The following is a 25,434-nucleotide window of genomic DNA, read 5'->3' on the forward strand; positions in this document are numbered from 1 at the left end:
ATTTGCGTACAAGGAGCGTCCATTTTGTCAGGAAGTTTCAGTCCGATATGCGCAAATATCGAAAGGAACCAAGATCTTTGGGTTATAAACATGCATTTCAAGTTCCATCAAAATCGGATGAAAATTGTTACTTCTAGAGTGTCCACAAGCTAAAAACGTGGTTTTTCGTACAATCAGGGGCCATAATCCATAAAGTTTCGATCCCATACATACCATTATCAAAGGGAACTAGGAACTTTGGAGATAAACCTCTATTTCAAGTTTCGTCAAAATCAGATAAGAATTGTGACCTGTGGCTGTAGAGTGTCCACAAACAAATTGTCGACAGACGTACAGATGCAACGGCATAATACGTCCACATGAAAATCTGGGTGAATAAAAAATTTTGATCTGCACACAGTTAAGTGTATTCAAATGCTTTGCGAAAATCAAAATATTTCCACTAAAATCAGATTTGAAAGTGGCATCAGTTTCGGTACATGCATCAGTTTGAATGATACATCATCTAGTTTGTGGTGAGTGGCCATTTATGCCTCTGTGAATAGTGTAAAAAAACAATGAACTTGAAGCACATTGATTTGGCTTGTCTCCCTTTAAACTGTCTTTCAAATAAATTATCAGCTCAAATATTAATTCACATACTTTATTTTCTTTCAGTTTATAAGCAATTTTTAAATCTTTACAATATTTTTTTCGATTTGTTTTTTTTCTTTTTCTTCTTAAATTTTTGTTGAAAGCACAGCATGACTTGAATTCTGTTATTGTAAAAATGTTAAAATAAAACATATAATGATATAAAAAAAATTGTAAAATATAAAATACCACATGCTAAATGATGAAAAAAACAACATTGGATTTAATCGAGATTGATATTTACATATAAACAGAGTATAATTATTTTATACCTCACTTAAAGATACATTATGTAAGATTTAGATAAAAAGTTGACCATTGTTGCTATAATAGCTCAAAAAAAGATAATGTAAAATAAAAATTTCATTCAAATTGTCACTGGTTGTAGTTTTGACAAAATGTGTGCATTGGGTAACCAGGGCACTGGTATATACGAGACTTAGTTTCGCTACCCCATTTTTAAATTAAATGGCAAACTGTTCTAATATAATTAAAATCTCGAGTATCTGATCTGATGTTTAAAGACTGTAGTGAAAATTACCAAAAACATTTAGTTATTCTTAAAATTATACAGAAAAAAAATCAGGTTTACAACTGGATAGAATGCTACTTTAAAGTGTTGATAAATAAGGCCAATATAATTTAATCTTATTCTACTATAACCAAGGAGGTAAATAAGGCCAATATCTACCATATAAGCTCCTTTGTAATCCTTCAAATTACATGTATTTCGTTCTCCTTTGAAAAACATTTTAAATTTTAATCTGCTTTTTGTGGTTTCTAAACGGCTTATCTCTCTCATAAAAATTACATTACTTGTATATAACAGCAATTTAATGAAGATCATGCCCCATGGTGATTGGCTACCTAAATTCGCTCATGTAGCAATTCGGCTCCTCCAGTTTTGCCAAAAGTAAAATCAACTTTTATCCTTCACAACCAGTGTGTTTCTAAATACCAACTATGTCTTTAACAATGAATTGGATTAAACTTAAACCATATGGAGATCGAAAAGCAGAGGGGGGGAAACGACTTCAAATTGTAGTGAAAGATTCTAATCCCTTCATTTATACTCCTGGCACAAAGGGAAGTTGGTGCCAGCTTACCAGCAGTTATTTGTATTGTATATCTATGCATATAGGTCAAACAATGAGAGAAAACTCAACACAAATGAGCCATGTAGGTAAATAATACCTAAAAAATTATATTAAAAAAAACCCACAGATTTACAAAGCCTAATAATTACATATTTCTTCTCCTTTTTAAGATCATTTTATACGACTTTTTAAGTCTTTATTCATTACAAAAATACAATTGCCCAAAACTTCTTTCTCCTATGCATCAAATCACCTATTCTGGTCTTAAGTTGTACTTGGAATAAAAGACCAAAGTACTGATAAGACTGAAATAATAAAATGGTGTGCAGATGAAGGAAGTTACTCAGAATATGTGAACAGTCAGTGAACACTAGTAATAGAGTCAAACAGTGTTGCACAATTCTACTGCTACTGTCAGTCATGCTTTCATGTTCATGCAATAAGCTGAGTGAGATTCCATTATAAACATGAAAAAGGCAATTCATTTTTTCACAAAACATGGACTTCTGTGAATGAACACAGCCATAAAGTGATAAAGCACTTACAAATATTAAGGCACAATGTAGCTTTTGTACAGTCCAAAATAAAATTTTAAAAATTCAACAATACTATTATGTTGTTCAAGGAACAATCCAATAAAACTGTTATTCATCTAATTTTTATGCCGTATATGATAATATGGTTTCTAAAACTTTCACAATCAAGAAAATTTTACACTTTATATGATAAACTGGTTTCTTGTATTTTTCATCAAGATAGTATTGAATTTTACGGAAAGAAATACAGAATGTTTCCTTTGAAACAGTTCTCATTTATACTGGAGACATCACATTATAAAATTACAAAAAATTGCACAATATATATTTGTCCTTAGTCTATGACAGTACTCAATAACCATTTTATAATTAAGTACTGTTTGTCTTATGTTTTAAAATATTGCATTACAGCATCTAGTGAAGTGTGATAGCTGGACCTGAATTCAAATAACAACCTTAATATGGTGAAAGTTTAGGAGATTGTTCCCCTTCAAGTAAGGTACTTCCCTAACCTTAAGGTTGTCCCTTGAATTCTGACCTTGGTTACTTTGATATAATAGTTAAATCACAATCTCTAAAATTTCATTCAAAATATATGACATTATTATATATACAGTTATATACCTTTTTCAATATAAATTATTTTTGTGAATATCAAAACAAATGATAGTAAATAGGGGCCTACCATCCCACCAAATTACATATAAATCTACTCACATCAAACTGCACTTACTGTAATATATCCCCAAAATAACTATACTAAGTTTGTCAGTGTTGTAAAGATTGACTTAAGATATTTGGATATGATTGTACCTGAAAAATCGATTGCACCACCATCACCACCAAGTTTGGTAGTACGACAACTAGAGTATTCACAAGATTGCCCTCCATGCACCTCCATAGTACCAGTATATGTGCAGCATTAGAGATACCAAAGAACAATTTATTTTATATCAGTATTATGCTCAAGTATCATTATTCTAGGGTTATAGTATTTTTACCGAGCGATTAATGTACAATATAGATACAAAATCCAAATCTAAACATATAACAAATATTACTATGATACATTGTGTATAAAATAAATAATAAAGTATATATATACAATTATATATAAATAATACCAAATGTCATTTATATAGTGTTGGCTAATACTTATGGGTATAGATTCTTTTTTTGCTTTTTATTTTTCATATAAATATAACAGAAGAATAACATTGGACTTAGACGACCATTATAAAAAATATCTACAAAAAGGAATCTCAAAAGATACATTGATTGAATATATAATAATGGTCACACAGTCTCTATTTAACATGTTTGAATTAAAACAGATTTAGAGTACATCAATCCTTATTATCCATACTTTAATTTTCCCTGAAATACAGTGACATTAAGCTTCTGGATATTCAGGGAAAAAAAGGTTTGACTGTAGATCTGTCATATTATTCTTGGATTTTATCCTTAACATAAGAAAATGAAAATTGTGTGATCCTTGAATAATTGATAATCCGGAAGAAAATCGGAGCATTACACCACCTGTAGTATAGCAACATATCAACTATAGGGGTTTGTTCGAAATTGTTGAATGCTGATTAATACCATATTAACAAGATATTTATTTCAGATCTAGGGCCATAACTCCACAAGCAGTTGGGCTGAGAATACTACAGTGTAGTATTATACTTTGTACAAAAGTGACCTGAATGTCTCTAACCATGGCCATATTATATAACCTGTCATCTTTAATCCAATTAGAAAAGATGCATCGAAAAACAAAGTATACCAATTTTGAATAAAATTGAATAATTGTGGAGATTGGAGAAGCATTTTAAGCTGAAAGATATTGTGGAATTTTCGAAAATTTATCCTCCACAATATCTAACGTCGAAGACTAGTTTAACACTATAAGGTAAGCACAGTTTCACTTTTCACAATTTTTTACAAGGCAATTTCAAACAAAAGGCAAGAATTGCAATTATATTACATTACAACCTAAGCAATGAACACAGTGAATTGCTAGTAATGTTTACAACACCTGAAATTAGGAACCATGGACTGAATGATATATACACGTACAGAATGTATTACAATATCTATATATAAATAAGCCACAACAATCCAAATTATTATTAAACTTGCAGTATATTGTACACAAGTTTTGTGTAGACGACTGACATACCACCATCCACTCTAAAATATTACACCTATCTTCTCTACCACAGCCTGTATAATAAAACAATACATATGCTTGAATTGTCTGATTAGTTGTGTTTTAGAGAAAGTATGCAAAGACTTCTGTGAGTTATTGAGTGTTTGAGAACAAAACAAAAAAACCCAAATAATCTGTATCATTCAGTCAAAGTTCACCTGCATGACCTCATAATCTCAAACACTAAATTTATTTCATGTGTGGCTGCTAGACATGGGAGTATCAAAGATGGTGTTTAAAAATCTAGGGTTTGTATATATATATATATATAGCACCTAAAGTATTGTGGAAGACACAACTATATGTCATGACTGACTCTGAACACCAAGCAAAGATCTTTACCTTACTACAAGAGGGTGTGAGTGCAAGAGCTACTGGAAGCAGCAAGAAAAGAGAAGGGTCCCAAGGCAGCTATACAGGTTTATCCATGCAGCGATGTTGCATGGTTTGTGTGGTGGCAAGAGGTAGACACACAAGTTACTGACTTTTGATCTTTTTTATTTTTACCCCTCGAGCCTAGATTTCACTGTACGGTACATTTTTTTTGGGGGGTGGGGGGCTCTGTGGGCCAATTTTGTTGTTGGTAAACGTCCAACCAAAAGTCATGCCCCAAATCACATTTCAGCTGCATTATGTTTCGCAAGCACTTCCATTCAAATCAGTGGTGTGTTTTCCATGCTTGGAAATATAATTTTTATGTTAATAAGATATGTTAATAAGATATAAAGATTACCCAAATCACATTCAACTATCAACAGCCAATGTTGTTGGTCCTGTGTTTATGGCCGATTCCTGTTCTTCAGATAATGATACAGAATTCTTAGATGTTGTTTCAAGTTCAGCTGATAATGATACAGGCTGGTTTTTAGGTGCTGCTTTCAGTTCTGAAGCCAAGGTTTTCGATGTTTTGGATTCTGCCTTGAGTTCATCAGACAATATTACAGAATTGTTGGATGCTGCTTCGGGTTCTGCTTTCAATGGTTCAGAATTTTTCGATTCTGCACAGATTTCTTCAGACACTGGTAGAGCATTCTTGGATGCTGCTTCTAATTCTGCTGACAATGATTCTGTCTTTTTGGATGCTGTTTCCAATTCTGCAAATAATGATTCTGTATTATTAGGTTCCGTCTTGTGTCCTGAAGACACCGGCTCAGAATTCTTGGATGTTGCTTCAAGTTCTGCTGACAATGATTCTGTTTTTTTTGATGCCGCCTTCAATTCTGAAAATAATGATTCAGAATTATTTGTTTCTACCTTGTGCCCTGAAGACACCGGCACAGAATTCTTGGATGCAGCTTCAATTTCTGGCTTCTTGACTGCGGCATCCAATTCTGAAAAAACAGATTCAGAATTCTTGGACACTGCTTTAATCTCTAAAGACAATAGTTCTGAGTTGTCAGAAGTTGCTGTGACTTCAGATTTCTTGGCGACAGCCGCATTTTGTGAAGATAATGGCTCATCATCTTTGTTCAAAGATTCTATTGGCACTGGTTCCTTTTTGGACAGATTCTCATTGAGGTCTGTTGTATTGAGGACGGCCTCAACTAAAGGGGATCCTGCTTTGATAAAATTCTCAGTTTGGCTTTCCACAGGTACAGTTTGTGGCTCTGATTTGGTATTAATCACATGTTTTGCTTCAGTTTCACAAGAAGTATTACCAACTGGCAAATCAACAAGTTTTTGTTTGTTATCTGGTGAAAAAGTCAATTCTTTCTTAACATTTCCAGTGGAAGAGTGTTCAGTTTTGCTGACATTACTTGAGGGGTTTTTCTTTTCAGATGATTGTGGAGTATTACTTGAAGTAGGTGATAATGGACTTAAATTGGCAGTGACATCAGCCACCCAGTCTACAACTTTGACATGACCAGGTGGAGTTTTCATAATCTCAGGAGAGGTTGGTAAAAATGCTGGAGCATCAGGATTTAATTTACAGTTTAATTTTAAGGGGTCTTTTTCATCCTCATCAGAAAATAACTGGCGGTTTTGTTGACCTGATTTTAAGCCATTAGAAAGGTAATCAGATGAACCACTAACTATGTCTTTTTTATCATCAGGGTCCATAAGATAGATGTCGACTGGATCCTTTGAAGGTTCGAAACCACCAAGTTCATCCTCCCATGATAACTCTGATGGAGACTTTGCTGAGCAAGTGCTATTGGAAGCAGAATTTATTTTAGGGCGCTGTATTGGATTTTGATCGTCATCTTGATATTCTACCTCTACCAGGTGTTCACTAGGTTTACTATTATCTATCTTCACAGTTAAACTATCCCGTTGGCATTCAACATGTCGACCTTCACTATCTGGTGAAAAGGCTTTAGATTTGGATTTTTCTGGACTGTGTCCTTTTCCTCGTCCCCGACCTCTTCCTCTCCCTCTCCCCCTACCTCGTGGAGGTGGAGGACCATCATGATCTATTTGTACTCCTGAAACATATTATAAATATGTTGTAAGTGCTGTGTTTTATTCACTTTTAAGTCATTTAATTGTAATACAGCACCCAGAGAGAAATGTGGTTTTACACCCTACTCAACAATTACTTGGTCATTTCAGAACTAACATTGCTATATTTTTATAGGTTTACATAACGACCTGTGAAACTTTTTGATTTTCAGGAATTTGGGAATTTTTATTAGTACCATGAAAAAACAACCACGTCATATAATAGAGGACTAGCTTTGCTATTTGCATACCAAAAATCATTTAATTTGGATCAGGCAAGATTGTTAATTTTGTTGATTTATTACGAAAATTGACCATTTTTAAGCTGATTATAAAAGTAGATATCTTTATAAGACAATATTAGTGTTTTATTCATTCTTTTTTCATTTTCTCTTATCTAGTACAGTCAATTCTTTTTATGAATTGTCAGACAACCTTTCACAGTCTCATATAACAACTTTTGGTCTTTGAAGGAATTTTCAGTGAGCAGAAATTTGGCCGTGTATCTTGTTATCGCTCGTTACTTCAGTCAGTTATGTAGAAAGATACATGTAACTCTTGTTTTACATATTTTATGTCACTTGCGTTTCTTCAAATCTTCGTTACACATCTATTGTTGCAATGTGTTTAACCAGTTTTATCACATATGTGATAATGGCTGACCCTAATATTGTCCTTCAAAACCACAAGAGATAAGTGCCCAAACTTTGGCTTAAATCGAAGCTTCAGATGTCTTATTTAAAGATCATACCAAATTTATGTGGAACAGAGTTTGAAAGATAGGTTGCCAGGCAACAAAACATACGCCCACAGCAGCTAAATCGTCCAAACGGTCTACAAGGGTTGTCGCATATTTATTTCTTTGTAGGTAATTGGGTGGCCTTTACAAGACAGTTCCAAACAGATCAGATTATAATTTTTGCTGCTTGAGGGTTCACAAGGCTCTACAAATTGAAACAAGGGTCTCAACTCTGGAAGTTATATACAGAAATTGTTGAAATCTGACAGGCTTTTTCATTTAAATGATGCATATAAATTTCATACAGATTAAGTGATAACTTTTGTCGTTCAAGCATATTGGATGATAACTTTCATCAATCGAGCATTAACAAGGTTGAACAAAGTGAAACAAGGGCAATAACACACAGAAATACACAGAAATTGCCGAAATTCAATAGGCTTCTTCGTTTCACTAATTTAAATAATGCATATAAATTTCAGAAAGATAGGATGATAACTTTTGGCGTTGGAGCGTTCACAAGAAATTGTGGCCGATGTATGGGGGCGACGGCAAAATACGTCCACATTTCAAATTAATTGCAAGTTACCACAGGTCAGGCCTGGTAACACGATATAAATTGCTTCATTTAAATAACACAAACATTCATTTTTCATATTTCGAGGCACATAAAGTTGCTTTGCTTTTAAATACTTGTTTTAAAGATCTTTATCAATTTAATCATAATTTTAGGCCTTATAATTATTTTCAGTGTACTTACCACGTGGATGGGGGGGTGGGGTATCAATTTTCGGTCTATCTTCATGTCTATCAAATCGTCCACTGCCAATTCGACCAGCTTAAAGTAAATAAATAGCTCAAACAAAATTCTGTTTTTTGTAAGTTTATTCATATTAAAATATAAATCAAGATGTGAAAGGAACCATACTTCAAAATTTAGTTTTACAGATCTTGATTATAAATAATAATTTTCATTTTATAAAAAAAATCATATTTATCATAAAATATTACCTGGACGTTTTGCTGGTTCCATTTTTCTAGGTGCATTTGGCCCATCAATTCTAAAAAAGAAACTTCAATATTAAAGTTCAAGTTGGAAGTCTTGGTTTAGTGTGGTTAATTAGCTACTACCTACAGTAAAATTTTACTAACTTACTGAATAGCCCAACTGAGTGAACACTGACAATAAATTTCCAATCAATTAGTAGTAATGAATATCCAAGGCAGAGATTAATACAGTCTGAAAACTGATGTGCATGAGAATGAAAAAAAAACCCTAAGAGCTGACTTTCTCTATAGATATAAATGCAACTTTTATCATAGTCTGGCTATCCTGTCTGAAATCTCCATGAAATGTATTTTCATTCAAGAGAAAAACTGACAATATAAATTGTATAAACAAATTATTGCACTATATTTAAATATCATTATAATATTATAGTCCTACTCTTGTTGCATTTTTTCACAATCCCAAGATCTTCTCCAATCTCCAGAAGCAGTCTTTTGTCTATTTATTCGAGCTTTATCAACTCTATCTCTTTCACTTTTCCATTCTTGATACTGTCGTCTCTCTTTACCAGTCATAGTTGCTGTCATTTCTACTTTGGATTTTGCCATTGGAGGTTGTCTATCACCATCCTATACCAAGACAAAATCAACAACACAATAAACACACTAAAATAATATAACTGTGTTACAAGTGGAATTTCTTAGCAAAACTTAGGATTCCTTGACATGTAAACATCTTTTGCTTAATTCTAAGCAGATTGGATTATAAACTTTTCTGCAAGACTGTAAACAAGGCAGTAAGTCTAGAAGTCATTTAAATTTGTGAAACAGAGGTCTATTGAATTTCAGCAATTTCCGTCAATAATTTCTAGAGTTATGACGGTTGTGAACCTTGTGACAAAAGTGGTCATCTAATCTGTATGAAATTTATATGCATTATTTAAATTAGTAAAACAAAAAAGCCTGTCAAATTTCAACAATTTCTGTAGATTACTTCCCGAGTTGAGACCCTTGTTTCAGTTTGTAGAACCTTGTGAACTCTCAAGGGGCAAAAATTATAATCTGATCTGTATGGAACTGTCTTGTAAAGGTCCCCAATTACCTACAAAGGAATAAATATGCGACAACCCTTGTCGACCGCTCAGACGATTTAGCTGCTGTGGAATGTGGATATATTCATGTGTCAATCCGATCTGTTTGTCTGTCCTCCACGATTTCTTTTGAACACTAGACAGCATTTATAGTTCGATCTTAATAAGATTTGCACATGTTGTTTACATCAGTGAGATTAAGTCACAAATTAAATTTTAATTATTGCTCATGATCACTTAGTAAAATCTTGTGAACACTCTAGCGTCAAATGTTATTGTCCGATCTGCTTGAAATTTTTGTTTCCTGTTAAAGTTAGTGAAACAATAAATCATTCATGTTTTACCAATAAATCATATTCATGTAATGAACAGAAATTATTGAAATTAAATAGGCCTCTTCGTTTCACTAATTTAAATCATGCATATCAATTTCACAAAGATTGGGTGATAACTTTTGATGTTAGAGCGTTCACAAGGTTCAATAAAGTGAAACAAGGGCCATAACTCTAGACGTAATAAACGGAAATTGCTGAAATTCAATAGGCTTCTTCGTTTCACTAATTTAAATAATGCATATAAATTTCAAAAAGATAGGATGATAAATTATGGCATTAGAGCATTCACAAGGTTCAACAAAGTGAAACAAGGGCCATAACTCTAGACGTAATTGACGGAAATTGCTGACATTCAATAGGCTTCTTCATTTCACTAATTTAAATGATGCATATGAATTCCATACAGATTAAGTGATAACTTTTGTCGTTCAAGTGTTCAGAAGATTCAACAAAGCTAAACAAGGGCCATAACTCTAGATGTAATCAACGAAAATTTGCTGAAACTCAATAGGCTTGTTTGTTTCTCTAATTTAAACGATACATATAAATTTCATACAGATAGGATAATAACTTTTGTCGTTAGAGCATTCACAAGGTACAACAAAGTGAAACAAGGGCCATAACTCATGGTGTAATTAATGGAAATTGCTAAAATTCAATAGGCTTCTTCGTTGCACTAATTTAAATGATGCATATCAATTTCAAACAGATCGGATGATAACAGTTGTATAGAGTGTTCAACAAAGCGAAACAAGGGCCATAACTCTAGATGTAATTAATGGAAATGGCTGAAATTCAATAGGCTTCTTTGTTTTACTAATTTAAATGATGCATATAAATTTCATACACATCGGCTAATAGCTTTTGTTGCTAGAGCATTCACAGAGTACAACAAAGTGAAACAAGGGCCATAACTCCCGGCTTAATTAACGGAAATTGCTGAAAATCAATAGGCTTCTTCTTTTTACTAATTTAAATGATTCATATCAATTTCAAACAGATCGGATGATAACTGTTGTCATAAGAGCGTTCACAAGATTCAACAAAGTGAAACAAGGGCCATAACTCTAGATGTAATTAACAGAAATTGCTGAAATTGAATAGGCTTCTTTGTTTTACTAATTTAAATGATGCATATAGATCTGTTGATAACTTTTGTCGTTAGAGCGTTCACAAGGTGCAACAAAGTGAAACAAGGGCCATAACTCTAGATGTAATTAACGGAAATTGCTGAAATTCAATTAAATAGGCTTCTTTGTTTTACTAATTTAAATGATGCATATAAATTTCAGAAAGATCGGTTGATAATGCATATAAATTTCAGAAAGATAGGATAATAAATTATGGCATTAGAGCATTCACAAGGTGCAACAAAGTGAAACAAGGGCCATAACTCCAGAAGAAATTAACGGAAGTTATTGAAATTAAATAGGCTTCTTCATTTCACTAATGCAAACAACATATATCAATTTCAAAACAATCAGATGATAAATGTAGTCTGTAGAGTGTTCACAAGAAATTGTGGACGATGGACGGACAGAGGCGACAGCAATATACGACCACATTTCTATGTGGACTATAAAAATGGATGAAAATAAAAAAATAATGACTTTGGAATTTGTAACTTTGGAAAATATGAAGCAAATATACCATTCAGCACTGTGCAGCTACAGGGTAAACAACTCAACATGGGAAATCACAAAGTCTCCCAGAGATACCTGAATATATACACTACAACCATCAAGACTTCAAATTTTGAAAACTATCTTTGTTTTAGCACACCACGTCCATAAAATGAATCTTTTATTTTTCAAATATCCTCCATTTTTTTCAAGAAACTACTTTCGGACTTTTTGTATTGAGTACCATCATAAACATCATTTGGATTAAATGTTTCGGGTCTGTATGAAATATTGTAATTACTGTATCACAATTTCTTTGAAACTGCTTTTGGTTTTCAGCAATTTTTTATAATGAATACACATTGTTATCATTTGTACTACTTCTTAATTTACCCCTTGAAACGTTGTGCCAGAAAGCATAAAGATGCACTGATTGAACATTTTTACTAAGTTTTACAGTAAAATAATTTGTTATAAATTTTATTCAATATTTATTCACACTCAACACATTGTTTAATCTTAGAATGTACACAAATAGTCAACTATTGAATGTGGAAAGGTCCAGCTGAATGATTGATTGGAAAATATGATGTGTTTCAAATGGTGCTCCATAGAAATGAATTTGCCCTACAAAAATTATATCTAGGTAACAAATTTTATATCAGACCCGCAAAATGATTATTATTCTAACATAAATGAATAATAATCTATCCAAAATTTAGAAACAAGCCTTTTTGCTAACATTTACCAACACTTGACAATGGCAGCCATGATAGCTTAGTTTTTCACAGTTCTGTTTTCATCAATTTACAGAACGGTCCATATGAATAATGTTGATATTAAAAGATGTGACAGTTCTTGCAAATGAAGCTCAATAGTCTATAATATTACGATTTACCACCTGATGTAAGGATAATTGTGATAGTATAAGTCAAAAAGTAGTTACTGCATTTTTATTTACCTTCCTGTGTTGAATTACAGCTCAAAGGAAGTGTTGCTCGCATCAATGAGTTCATGCATGACTTATTTTTTTTAAATTATCAAATCCCGTAAATGACACCTCATTTGCATTTTGATATGAATTAATCGTATTCCGCAATGGTTTAAATTAAAAAATTAAAAATTTGTATTTAAAATTAACACTTTGCTCATTGGTATTAGCATAAGGTCAAGGACATAACAGATGTCAGTTTAACGATTATTCGCATCACTCAGCTGAAGATAAGAAGGGTCATTTTCAAGAGTGAAAAAGAAAATGGAAATCTCACACTACAAGGAAATAGGAAAGCAACTCGAAAATCTAAGACTCAACTACTGTACTACATAGATCAGAGTATAAATAAAGAGTTAATAGCTATCCCCAAGTTTTATCGTTTTGTCTGTAGGTGTAGCCGCGATTGGGCAAGAAAGTGATGAAACTGAAATATTCGTTTACGTGATAACACACGAATGTACGAATTAAAGGGGTATTGACAGTGAAATAGTGTATTGTGAGTAATAGTGTTTATTTTGGACGTTTGTATCCAAGGGCCAATATTCTGTGTTGGGATATAATATCTTCAGCCTTGTTGGTGTTGAGACTACTATGCAACAAGATGGTGTCACTTTACCTTAACTCAGTTTATATTAACTAATATTATATTAATATGTAGGTTTTCATAGATAAGCTCTTTAATAAAAAAAACTTACATGTTTTTCTCTTTTTTGTGCCATATGCGTTTTAATATTACCAAAATCATCACCTCCATAGTTTTTATGGTGACGTCTTGATTCATCGTGCGGAGAAAGTGGTCCCTCTCTCCTTTGATCCGATAAAAAATTATATGATGGCTCTCCTGGAAAATTCTGTGGAAAACAAATACACATAATGAAGTTTAGAATTAAAGCTAATAAATGGAATGGAATATGATTTTAATGTCGACACCAAACCTCTGTTATCTTCATGTGTTCTGAACAGACAGGGGGATCACGCGGCTAAGTGGGTAAGGCGCTGGCTCGCTAGCCTGGATGTCAGGTGTTCGATCCCTGCATTGGCTGAAAAAGTTCATCCAGATTTTCCGGCTTGGTTCCCCCTTGTCAGTGATGCAGGACAGAGGGCCTGACAAGGACAGCTTTCTAGTCCTTCGGATGACACGGAAAACCGAGGTCCCGTGTATACATTGGAATGCACGGAAAAGATCCCTTGGCAGTTGGAATTCGATATAAGAGTAGGCGATAGTGCCGCTGCCTGGGCAAAATTTCCCTCATAGCACACTGTATGGCGTATGCCCGTCTTCATTAGCCCAGCATAGGAGCAGAACAGTAGGACTTTAAACCCCATTTCATTTCATTTCATTTCTGAACAGACAGAAGATGTTACATCTCCAATTAGATCTTTTTTCTTCAATTCATCATTTATCCAATCACCAAGAGCATCGACAATATGAAATAGCCTACTTTTTAATGGTCTATCATAAACTGATAAAATATAATATATCCTGTATCTTTGCCTAATTTTTTTACAAAATGTTGTGTTTAAGGGCCATTAGAACAAGTGGTTGCCCTGCACGATACGCCCATATTTTGAAAGAGAGGGACAGAGAACAACCTAAATAAGAAAGCAATTTTTCATACAATCAGGTAGTTACAGTCCAATATACGCGAATATCGAATGGAGCGGATATTTTTGGGTTATAACCGTACATTTTAAATTTCCTCAAAATAGGATAAAGATAGGTTGCCAGGCAACGAAACATACACCCACAGCAGCTAAATCGTCCGGGCAGTCAACAAGAGTTGTTGCACATTTTTACTTTTGTCGGTAATGAAACATTTATAATATACTAAAATCTGATTTTAGAGTAACGACTCTCATTTAGTAATTATCAGAAAATCATTAGAATTTATTTGGCCCATTCTAATGTTTAGTATACAGAACATTTAATACCATGGATTTAGCTGTTCAAAGTATCAAAAACATGTGTATCAATCCAAAGTCAATCGAAACGAATATATATAGGCGTAAACATGGTGTATAAATATAAAATCAATCAGATGATAACTATGGTTATAAAGCATCCTCAAGGTTTTACAAAATGATCAAGGGCTATAACTCTGGCAGAAATAATCAGAATCGTTGAAAATGAAAAGGCTTCTTCGTCTGATTACCTTAAACACTGTATATAAATTTAAAGTCAATCAGATATTAATTTTAGCCTCTAGAGCATCCACAAGATTTTTCAAAGTGATCAAGGGCCATAACTCTGGTAGTAACTATCGGAATCATTGAAAATCACTGGGCTTCTTTGTCTCATGCGCATAAACACAGTGCATAAATTTAAAGTCAATCGGATATTAACTTTAGCCTCTAGAGCGTCCACAAGATATTTCAAAGTGATCAAGGGCCATATCTCTGGTAGTAATTATCGGATATTGTTGAAAATCAATAGGATTTTTTGTCTCATGACCTTAAAAACTGGGTGTAAATTTAAAGTCAATCGGATATTAACTTCACATTTCAATGTAGGCGTATAGAAATTATGACCTGTAGAGTGTGTGCGCATAAAAAGGGTCAATTTAAAGAGTATGGGGTAGCGTCACATAGTTTCCCCTCATAGCACACAGCATGGCAAATACCTGTCTTCATTAGCATCTAGTTGTTTGGATGGGATGAAAAACCAAGGTTCCTTGTCCACATTGGCATGCATGTAAAATAAAAACCTTGAAATAGTTGGAATTCTCTCCTTAACCTCAAACAATAGGGGATAGCATTAATGTTACCTGTCCTCCACGACGTGTTTTAACAGGATTACTATCTGCATGATGTGATGATGACGATTGGTGTGATCTGTCTTTTTTAGGAGCAGGAAATTTATAGCATCCATTTTTTACAGCAGTTTTCTTATCAGCTTCTATTTCCTGAAATGAATTAAAACTGTGTCAGACAATAATATAAATTATCAATTTCAATACAAAACAACAAATATTCATTAATTTATACCAAAGTATTCATCTCTTCACATATTAAAATGTACATATTTGTATTTAGATTGTGCTTTTTAGAATGAAATATTCTCATCATGAAATATTCAACACATAAAAATTCATTGTATTGCATGATAACCTTTCATCATTAATTTAAATTCAGAATTTAAAAATTTAATTCCACTTATTTATAAAGGCCCATCAGACCTAAAGAGAAAATTTGTTTGGTTCAGGTTTTCATTTTCCTATTGATTGAAGATTATTTCGAGTTGTGCTGATATCATATAATCTTATGAATCGACCCATCAAAGGCAAATACCTATACCGTAATTGCATCAAAAATTGGCATAGTCACCGAAATTTGCTATATGAACAAAAATTCGTTGCCACAAATCTCTGATATAAATCCTGTAAATTTGTCAGTTCAGCAACAAATTAATACTATTTTGTCTGCCCTTGTTTTACGAAAGAATTCATGTTAAAAGAAAATTGTCAAAATTTTCCAGTGATTTTTAGGGGAAAAAAAACATGTAATCTTTATATAGAGAGAGTACTTAGCACTGTTTATCAACACAGCAGCAATAGAAAATAGGTACACTAGTAGTGCTGGGTATTGCGAATGTAGTTACGATACAATATGTATTGCGATTCGGGTACTACAATACGATTTGTATCACGATTCATAACCAGGTCAATTTTTACCAAGACAACAGGATAAATTAATAATTGATATTTTTATGGCGCGAATTTTTAGTCCTGCTGAAGTCAAAGAAAAAAAACTGTTTTATATCACGATATTCATATGGATCAAAATAAGGACCAAAACAATTTAAGTGTGTTTAATTAAGTGTGACAGGTCAGCTACTGAAGCGACAAAACATAAGAAAAAAGAATAGTAAAAAAATTGATTCAGAGGCTTGTGATTCAGAGAAAACCCACAAGGTTGTCACGTACAACCGGGGAATTGAAACCACACCATTTGACTCAATGACAGACCTTATGATACAACGACCATGCGCTGTCAATTGGCAAAGGCGATAATAATAACTGTCAATTAACCGTCAAACATATTTTCTATGTCCGAAGACAATATTTTACATAGTCCTACATGTGCAGATCTTCTTCAAAATTTATTTTCCTCATAGCACACTGTGTGGTGTAATCCCATCTTCATTAGCCCAGTTGGGGCAGAACAGTAGTAAGACTTTAAATCCTATTTCATTTTTCACATATTATTAAAATAAATCAGATGTAAGTTTGGGCCATTTAAATTAAACATCATTTTCTACACCTTGAATTACTCGTCATTGTCAATCGATGTATGAATGCTAACTTTTTCTATCCATAAACATCTAGGTTCTAGATTACTACCTGTAGAACACATTTCATACCTTAAATTTTAAACAAGCTAACAGTGAGGCTGATGTCCCCTGCCGAAATCCCAAAATAAATAGATGACACATATTCATTAATCACACATTTATTTTTTTCCAAAAGAATCAAGCAATCAAACAGATTATCTTATCTCTAAGCATCGACAAATAAAATTGCTTAGCTCTGCTTAGCTTTAGCTCAAAATGTTAATCATTGAACTCAGTCAAGTTTGAACATTCTAGCTAAATTAGAAGGAGGGATATTGTATTCTAAAGTCTCGGCCAATCAAATTGCTTATCACTCTGCTTACCCTGAGCAGAAAAGGCTCATTATCGAACTTAGTCAAGGTATTGATGTAATGAAACTATACACCAAGTTTCATCACTCTCACTTAATTAAAACTAAAGTTATCGTGTCCCAAAGCATCAACCAATCAAATTGCTTACCCAAAGCAGAAAATGCTCATCTTCGAATTCCATCAGGGCATTGACCTAATAAACCTCTAGGAGAAAATGACCATCTTTGAACTCCATCAAGGCATTGACCTAATAAACACCTACACCAAGTTTGAACATTCTAGCTCAATTAGAAAGAGAGTTATTGTGTCCCAAAAAGTGTGACGGACAGACAGACAGACGGATGGACAGACAGACAGACAATGTAATAAAACTATACACCAAGTTTCATCACTCTCACTTAATTAGAACTAAAGTTATCGTGTCCCAAAGCATCAACCAATCAAATTGCTTATCTCTGCTTACCCTATGCAGAAAATACTCATCTTCGAACTACATCAAGGCATTGACCTAATAAACACCTACAACAAGTTTGAACATTCTAGCTCAATTAGAAAGAGAGTTATTGTGTTCCAAAAGGTGTGATGGACAGACAGACAGAAGGACTGACGGACAGACAGATGGACGAATCCATTTTAATAGTCCCCTGCTTTCTTCGAAAGGCGGGGGACAGACAGACAGACAATGTAATGAAACTATACCCCTAGTTTCATCACTCTCACTTAATTATAACCTTAAGTTAACGTGTCCCAAAGCATTAACCAATCAAATTGCTTATCTCTGCTTACCCTAAGCAGAAAATGCTCATCTTCGAACTCCATCAAGGCATTGACCTAATAAACACCTACAACAAGTTTGAACATTCTAGCTCAATTAGAAAGAGAGTTACTGTGTTCCAAAAAGTGTGACGGACAGACAGACAGACGGACTGGCAGACAGACAGATGGACGAATCCATTTTAATAGTCCCCTGCTTTCTTCGTAAGGCGGGGGACAATAAGGAAAATGTATTGCATCTCTAATCTATACAATAAGTTAGTTAAATTTTACTCCACCTCATGGCGTTTTCTGATGGCATCGTTTTTCTTCCTTATTTCTTCCATTTTCTTTGTAAGGAGGGCTTCCTTCTCCTCCTTTGTAAGAATATCCAAGAATAACTCTGAGTTGAGGTCGACATGTTGTACCTAATATAGAACAGTAAGAAGATAAAAGTTTTTGATAAATTATAAGAAGACTATAGCCATGCAATTATGAATATATTCAAACACATGCATATTATTATTAGAATTCCATCCATGTTCTATTTAGGTAAAGCTGTATTAATAGAAATTTGGTCACTGTAACCTTTACATGTAGCTCAGTATAACTTTAATATGGCAAGTTCTCTTTGTTGCAGTAAATGACTCATTGACATGAAAAATGAAAATAACATTTCATCTTTGTTTACAAATTATTGAATATCAATAGAATATCACACATTGATGAAGGGTAATATAAGTGTGATAAAGGTAAAGGGAGATAAAAACATTACTGCAATGATGGCACAATAAATTGATGTTATGAACACATTTCAAATGTGTTTATCAAATCAAACAAGAATGCATGTTAGATCTTCATTATAACATTAAGAAATTTCTATTATTTTTCTGACAAAGAAGCTAATAATTTGTTTATCATAGTGGTATATAAGATTTCTCCAACACCATGCTATAATAATCTAGATTGTGTTTTGTTTTTTATCACAACTATTTCTTTTTTATTATTTCTATGTGTTTTATGGTAGAGGTGGTTCTATGCCAGAGCACCAGGACAGTGGTATATACAGTATTCACCATTTCAGTGGTTTCAACATTCCGTACAAGAAATAATAGTAGTATTATCCTAAACATATCTGTGAGTCATATAAGACAGTAATCATAAAGAATATATTAATTATTAATCAAAGATTAATTATGTTTAAAAGGAAATATATACAGAATGGAGTGTTTTTCTCAAATTTTCTAAATATATTTCTCAAATTAGGGAAAAGGTATACTGTTTATAAAAATAATTTGTTTTTGAAAATATTTGTAATAGGGATTCCATTAAGTAAATGGTCATACTGAATATCTGATACACAAAAATTGTATTGTGATATATCAATTAATATTGCTATACATTGATATTTCAGTATATTGTTACAGCAGCTTGAGCAATTAGGCAAGTGCCATAAACTGTTTCATTAAACTAAAACATTAAATCTAATATCACATAGTAAAAACTGAATAAATCCAGGTAATTGATCATTTTGTTTCGTGATTATTACATTTTAGTTATGTAAGGTAATATGCTTGTCATGTGAACGTAGCATTTTACAACAAAATTTGAGACAAAGGAATTTAACTTGCATCATTTAAGAAAATGATCGGGAGCTACTGTTAAGTTTGAAACTATACATAAACAATGTACATGTTCTGGTAATGGGCAGTATTATTCTGGGATCTTAATGTATATATAGTGCTAATTCTCATTTTTAACTCATGGACTCACTCTAAATTTTTGCTCTAGCTCACTGAAAACCAGCATGTTTGTTTTGCTACAGTGGTTAGTTAGTGTAGCACTAATTGGGAGACACAGAGTTACGATTTTATTGCTTAATAAGACACAAATGCAAGGCTTCAATCACAGGTTTCATCATGGAAGCATATATTTTGATTTTGTTCAGGTGGCGGAAACACTATACCAGTACTTCGAAAATTACTGTAGGTGGAAGTAGTCTCTTTCCCTAGCCTTTATGATGGCCATTGTGATGGATGGCAGCTATGTTAGAGTCAGAAATGTAAGGCTGTTTTGCCATCTTTCACAACAATTCTGCACTGTACATTACATTCTAATCAAGACATTTAATTTTACCACTGAAAATTGAAAGCCTGGTAAAAAATAACAAAAGACAGGACCTTATCTTTCTGACTTGCTGTCATTTATCACAAATTAATAACTATCAAAATGACAAGGGAAAGAGTCTGGCACTTTGGACTACAGTTAAAAGACACACAATGTCAACACTCTTTCAAGGTGGGGGGGGGGGGGTAATTTGCGAGCAATAAATTAGCAAGAGAGTTTATGAATTTGCATCAATGTTGGTTTTGTTTTTTCTTCAAATCACTGTAAGAAATAGGTTTGTAACCTTTCAAGTTGTCAATTTATGTCCATGTATATATATTAAATAGTACAAATATGTAAGATATTTCAACACAAACTGAATATTCAAATTAACAGTAGATACCAACACCATTAAAAAGCCAAAAGAGTGAACACTAATACACACATTGCCCATAGCTAATAAATAATATACATATTTATATAAATAAACAAAACGAAACAAAATAAAAAAAAGATTTCTACCAAAGTCTCAATTGATGGCTCCAACATTTCTGCCCCAGTTGCCCCGATCTGACTGCCCAACTACAGATAAAATAAATATGATATGTATTTGCAGATGCAGAAGTAGGGTTAATACACACATGTGTCATCATCCCAACAACAATATATAGCTATATATACATCATAATAGCAGAAATCAGTGGGGTATACTTAATACAATGGGGTGTTCTAAATGATATTCAACATTTAATTCTCAGTATATATTGGATAGCATTTATAAAGCATGCATTACATTAATACAATATCACAATATCGAAACAACGAAGTATTAAAGTTCAAAGCTCCTTGCAGACATATCGATAGCATATAGCACCAGACACCCTTAATCAGAGACCAGTGCTTCTGTGTGTGAAGTATAACAAAGTTAGTATAATTGTGCCGAAGTTGTCAGCTTGAAATTCAGTCTATATAGACGTTTTGTGGCTAACTTGCTTAGTGCATGGCCAAATTATATAATAACGTAAAGCAACTACAACTTAAAATCACCAAAAGAAAGATACGTCAAAACATAAAACATAAAGAATCCCAAGAATTTCACAACTCACCTGCGACTGCTCCTTCGCCATATTCAGGATCACTCGGAACACGCGTGTGGATTTTAATCGAGCCCCGAGAGCATCTCGGCGAATGGCGAGTGGATTGGCATACTGCCCATCACGGCTTCGTAAAATACGGAAGCAAAATAGGGATATCTAAACAGTTTCTTTGTATTTAGCTTCTTAAAGGGTTTAGCTATAGCCCCAGGGTGATGTCATACATTCTTCAGTTTTGATCATAGGCACTGAACTGAACCAAGACAAACACTGAATAATTATTATCTACGACTTTATAAACCTAAAAGATATTCCTCAATTATTGTTTTAAGTTAAACAATTTGAACACCGAAGTTTACTTTTATCCTGGAATCTATATAGGCCTATAGCTTTTGTTACAAAGAGATGATTTACACAGATAGGTTACGATTACTCACCATATTTACATAAAAAAAAAAACGTATGCTCAATTTGAAAGAAAATGGCACCATAAAAGCGATCGGAAGTTGGGTGCCGCCATGGACATTTTTTGTCTCTACTATACTTAAAACAGAAATATAAATGCTTGGTATTCACGCATTCTTTCTTTGGCAGTCGTAAAGTATAAATATACAAGGTTACACGGGCGTTGCCATTTCGAATCAAACTGTCAATCAAAATTGTATCAAATCAAGGCAATTGTCAGATAAATTCATCACTAAATTGTGTCAACTTTTGTTCGTGGCTATGATCAATGCACACACCTTGTCAAAACTACAACCATTGATAACTTCGCTCAAAATAAAGCAAGTTGAATAAATCTTCAATATATTCATTTTGAACTCTCTATTTTTGAAAGATTATAGCGAGAACGGCCAGTTCTTTATCTAAATCTTACATAACGCTCATGTAAGTTTGTTTTATCAAAAGAGCTACACGTACGGGATTATGTGGTGTGGAGTCGAGCCGGAGGTTTACGAAAGCTTGCACAAGTAAACAACAACAAAAAAAACTCGAAGAGCAAAGTAACGGAAAAGAAAGAAGGAAAATTTAATCAAAAAATAAAATTTGAACATATTTTATTTTTTCTTTCGTCCGAATGAAATAAGTGTAGTAGGTCTTCGTGTTTTTTGCACGAAGATGTGTTTGATTATATATCTTATTTATCCGACGAACAAACGTTCATGTGCCTCTAAAGAAATCGCAAATTGATTTGAATTATAAAATATACGGAGCAGCGTCTCCATCATATTATTCTAACGGTGAATCAATTCTGTCAGCCATGGTCCGAATCAGTCATGGTCCAATTCAGTTTGGTTTCATGTGGCACAGATTGAATACGCTCGTGGAAATAACCGTTTTCGCAGGTTCAATCTTTGACATACTACATTAAAAGAAATAGATCTACAGTATTATTTATTAATTTATTACTTCTTCGCACGATTTTGTAATATTATTCCTGAAATTTTTTGTGCTTGTCGACACAAATAGATCAGATTGATCTAAATTATAAAAATATAATGGATAATGTATGAATAAAAATAAATGCATTATCTTAACTAAACTTGCGAATATAATGGTGCTTTCTGTTAGACGATATGTGTCTCAGAAATGTAACTTTATTACCATACGTGTTCAATTAACAGCCATTGAAACTAAATTATGATCATTTATCAATTTTCAACGTCTCATCCTTCACCCGGCACGTGCCATTCACTAGGCAGCATAAATAAATTTCAGTCAGGCGAGGAGAAACTTAAATACTGGATTATAATTGAAACAGTATACGCCGCGGTTGCGATTCTGTCCGCTTTTATTTTCATTTTTAAAACATTCAGGTACATTATTATCTTTAATTTGTGATTTATATGGCTGTCAGCGTAACTACTAATATGCATTGCAAAGTGAAAATAAAGAGAGACTGGCCTTCCGTACAAAGTATTTTTCATTGATTGTCAACTGACTCAACCCGAGTAAACGAAACAGGTATACGGAGAAAGCCGATATAAAATTGTCGGTTAGACTGCGACAGGTAACTCTTGTCAACACAAGTGGGACGAACTTCAGATAGACGAACTTCAAATAGACGAAGACAAGATCCATATATCTACAAAATGGTACGTATAATATTATATGTATTTTTCTAGTCCGTTTCAAAACGGCATAGGTGTAGTATAGAATTACCAACATAAATACTATTGAGTTTGGGTTTGCAGTAGTAGTTTATGATGGCGAATTATATACTGATTACGATGGCGAAATCACCACGATCATATTGTTGTGCTTCTTTAGGGTGTGGTCTGCCTTCAGATAATAATTTTAGTTATATATATATAGACTAGAATCATAATTACATATGCAACGAAGTAACACTCCAAAATAAATAAAATGAATCATAGTCTATTGATATCGTTAAAGGAAAAGAAAAGTTCGAAGCCTACATCTAATGCGCTTTGGATAGGTTGAAATGCAACTTTATCATAGATTTAAAGTAGCTAAGTCTCTAACTCAATATTATCCAAAGTCTTCGACATTGAAAACACAATTTATTTGTCAATTATAAATTAACATTGATGTTGTGATCTTACCAGGAAAGATTATCTTCTGATATCCGATATTTAAGACAAAATTCTTGTCTCATAATATGTTTTAGCGCCATTTAGCGCCATGGTGATGGCATATTCTTATCTGGAGAGCATGCTCAATAAATACTATCGGTGTAAACTGGAATAACCAGAAGCTAGCGATTGCCATCAAATTGAGACCTCTGACATATTTTGCCGAACACAACTGATTTGAAATTAGAGTAAAAACGGAAATGATTGAATGTAAATCAGTTTATATACAATCATATTACATTATTATATGTGTTGCAAACCATTTGTGTCAATTTCTAGGTCCCAAATATTAGCGATTTAGCTCATTTAATGGAGCTAAATCTGTATTATTTGGCAACTAGAAATGGACAAAAATATGGGTCTCAAAAATAAAAATTCAAAAATAAAAACCTGACGAAGATCTGTTGATATACCGGGATATGGGCAATCTGAGTTTATTTTTTGTCCCATCTGTAAAACACTTCCTGTTTGTCAAAAATGACCCAATTTATATTTAATAAATAGATTCAGGGAGGTCAACCACATCTACGTTGGCAGAATGTTTGCACCATTTACAGTTTTGGCTGCACAAACTGACTAAATTCCCCCCCCCCCAAAAAAAAATAAATAATAAAAACACTTACAGAAACAATACATGTTTTGACTGAAGGTTCGAAACACGTAATTAAACGTTAAATATTCGTGTCAGGAGTTTCACAAGTATATATTAAGAAATTGCAGATTATTAGAAGCCGTGAAGTCAAACAAAAAGTAAATTCATTAAACTATCTTGAGTCAATGTGCATTCAGGAGAAAATCACAAGTTATCAGTCAGAGTATTTCAGTACCATATTTCTTGTCTCTGATTGCTTCAAGATTTCAAAAAATTTGAGGGGGGAGACCTGCCCCCCAATCGCAGTCTCTCGCTTACGGCATTCGGGGCGAGCAGAGCCGCAGAAAATAAGAGGGATTTTGAGCAACATATATTTTTTCTGATCAAGCAAAGGTGGTCACCCTAATCATTAGATATTAATCATTCTTTATAGAAAGATGAAAATCATACTTTATTGTATTTGATATATTATTTAAATGTTAAACAGACCTGCTCTCATCAATATTGTCTGAATTTGATTGAGCCATTTACATTTATTGTTATTATTTATATTTTTCAGTCGGGTTTGAATAAAGACAAAAGAGAAGGTAAGTTTTGATTTTCGCAGCCTTGTTCTCAAAATCACTATCATAATATGAAAAGTACACATATCTCCCACCTCTTTCTAGTACCAGTGCTCATCTACATCACTATTCACTATGACGGTATATTATATTCAAAATTCTAAGATGCTTTTGTCGAATTTCTAACTTTTATTCATGTCATTTCTAACCTCTATTCATGTTATTTCTAAATTAAGACAATGTATAATTCAACTTCTTGATTTGTTCAGCCTAAATTTTAATTCTGTTTCATCTTATTTCTATTATTAAGACGAAAAATGTCTACTTCATCGTTGCTTTGCATGTTAAGCATGATCGTCAAACAAATTAAGAATTTTGA

General features: G+C 33.2%; 1 protein-coding gene across 3 annotated transcripts; it reads right to left on the reverse strand.

The window, feature by feature from the left end:
* Positions 1-624: 624 nt before the first annotated feature.
* Positions 625-21,409, reverse strand: LOC126822032 (uncharacterized). Of its 3 annotated transcripts, none has more exons than XM_050550755.2 (10): positions 21,316-21,400; positions 20,732-20,791; positions 18,403-18,531; positions 15,475-15,612; positions 13,405-13,560; positions 9,107-9,297; positions 8,671-8,720; positions 8,420-8,497; positions 5,212-6,904; positions 625-4,492 (listed from the first exon to the last, which is right to left on the reverse strand). In XM_050550755.2, exons 1-9 carry the CDS (start codon positions 21,334-21,336, stop codon positions 5,223-5,225), a joined length of 2,505 nt encoding a protein of 834 aa, XP_050406712.2. In that variant the 5' UTR covers positions 21,337-21,400; the 3' UTR covers positions 625-4,492; positions 5,212-5,222. The 3 variants fall into 3 exon arrangements, with proteins under 3 accessions (XP_050406712.2, XP_055956752.1, XP_050406713.2); XM_056100777.1 differs by having other exon boundaries at positions 8,420-8,492; positions 8,669-8,720; XM_050550756.2 differs by lacking the exon at positions 20,732-20,791 and having other exon boundaries at positions 21,316-21,409.
* Positions 21,410-25,434: the final 4,025 nt, after the last annotated feature.

This window comes from Patella vulgata, chromosome 5 (assembly GCF_932274485.2).
Source record: "Patella vulgata chromosome 5, xgPatVulg1.2, whole genome shotgun sequence".
Lineage (NCBI taxonomy): Eukaryota > Metazoa > Mollusca > Gastropoda > Patellidae > Patella > Patella vulgata.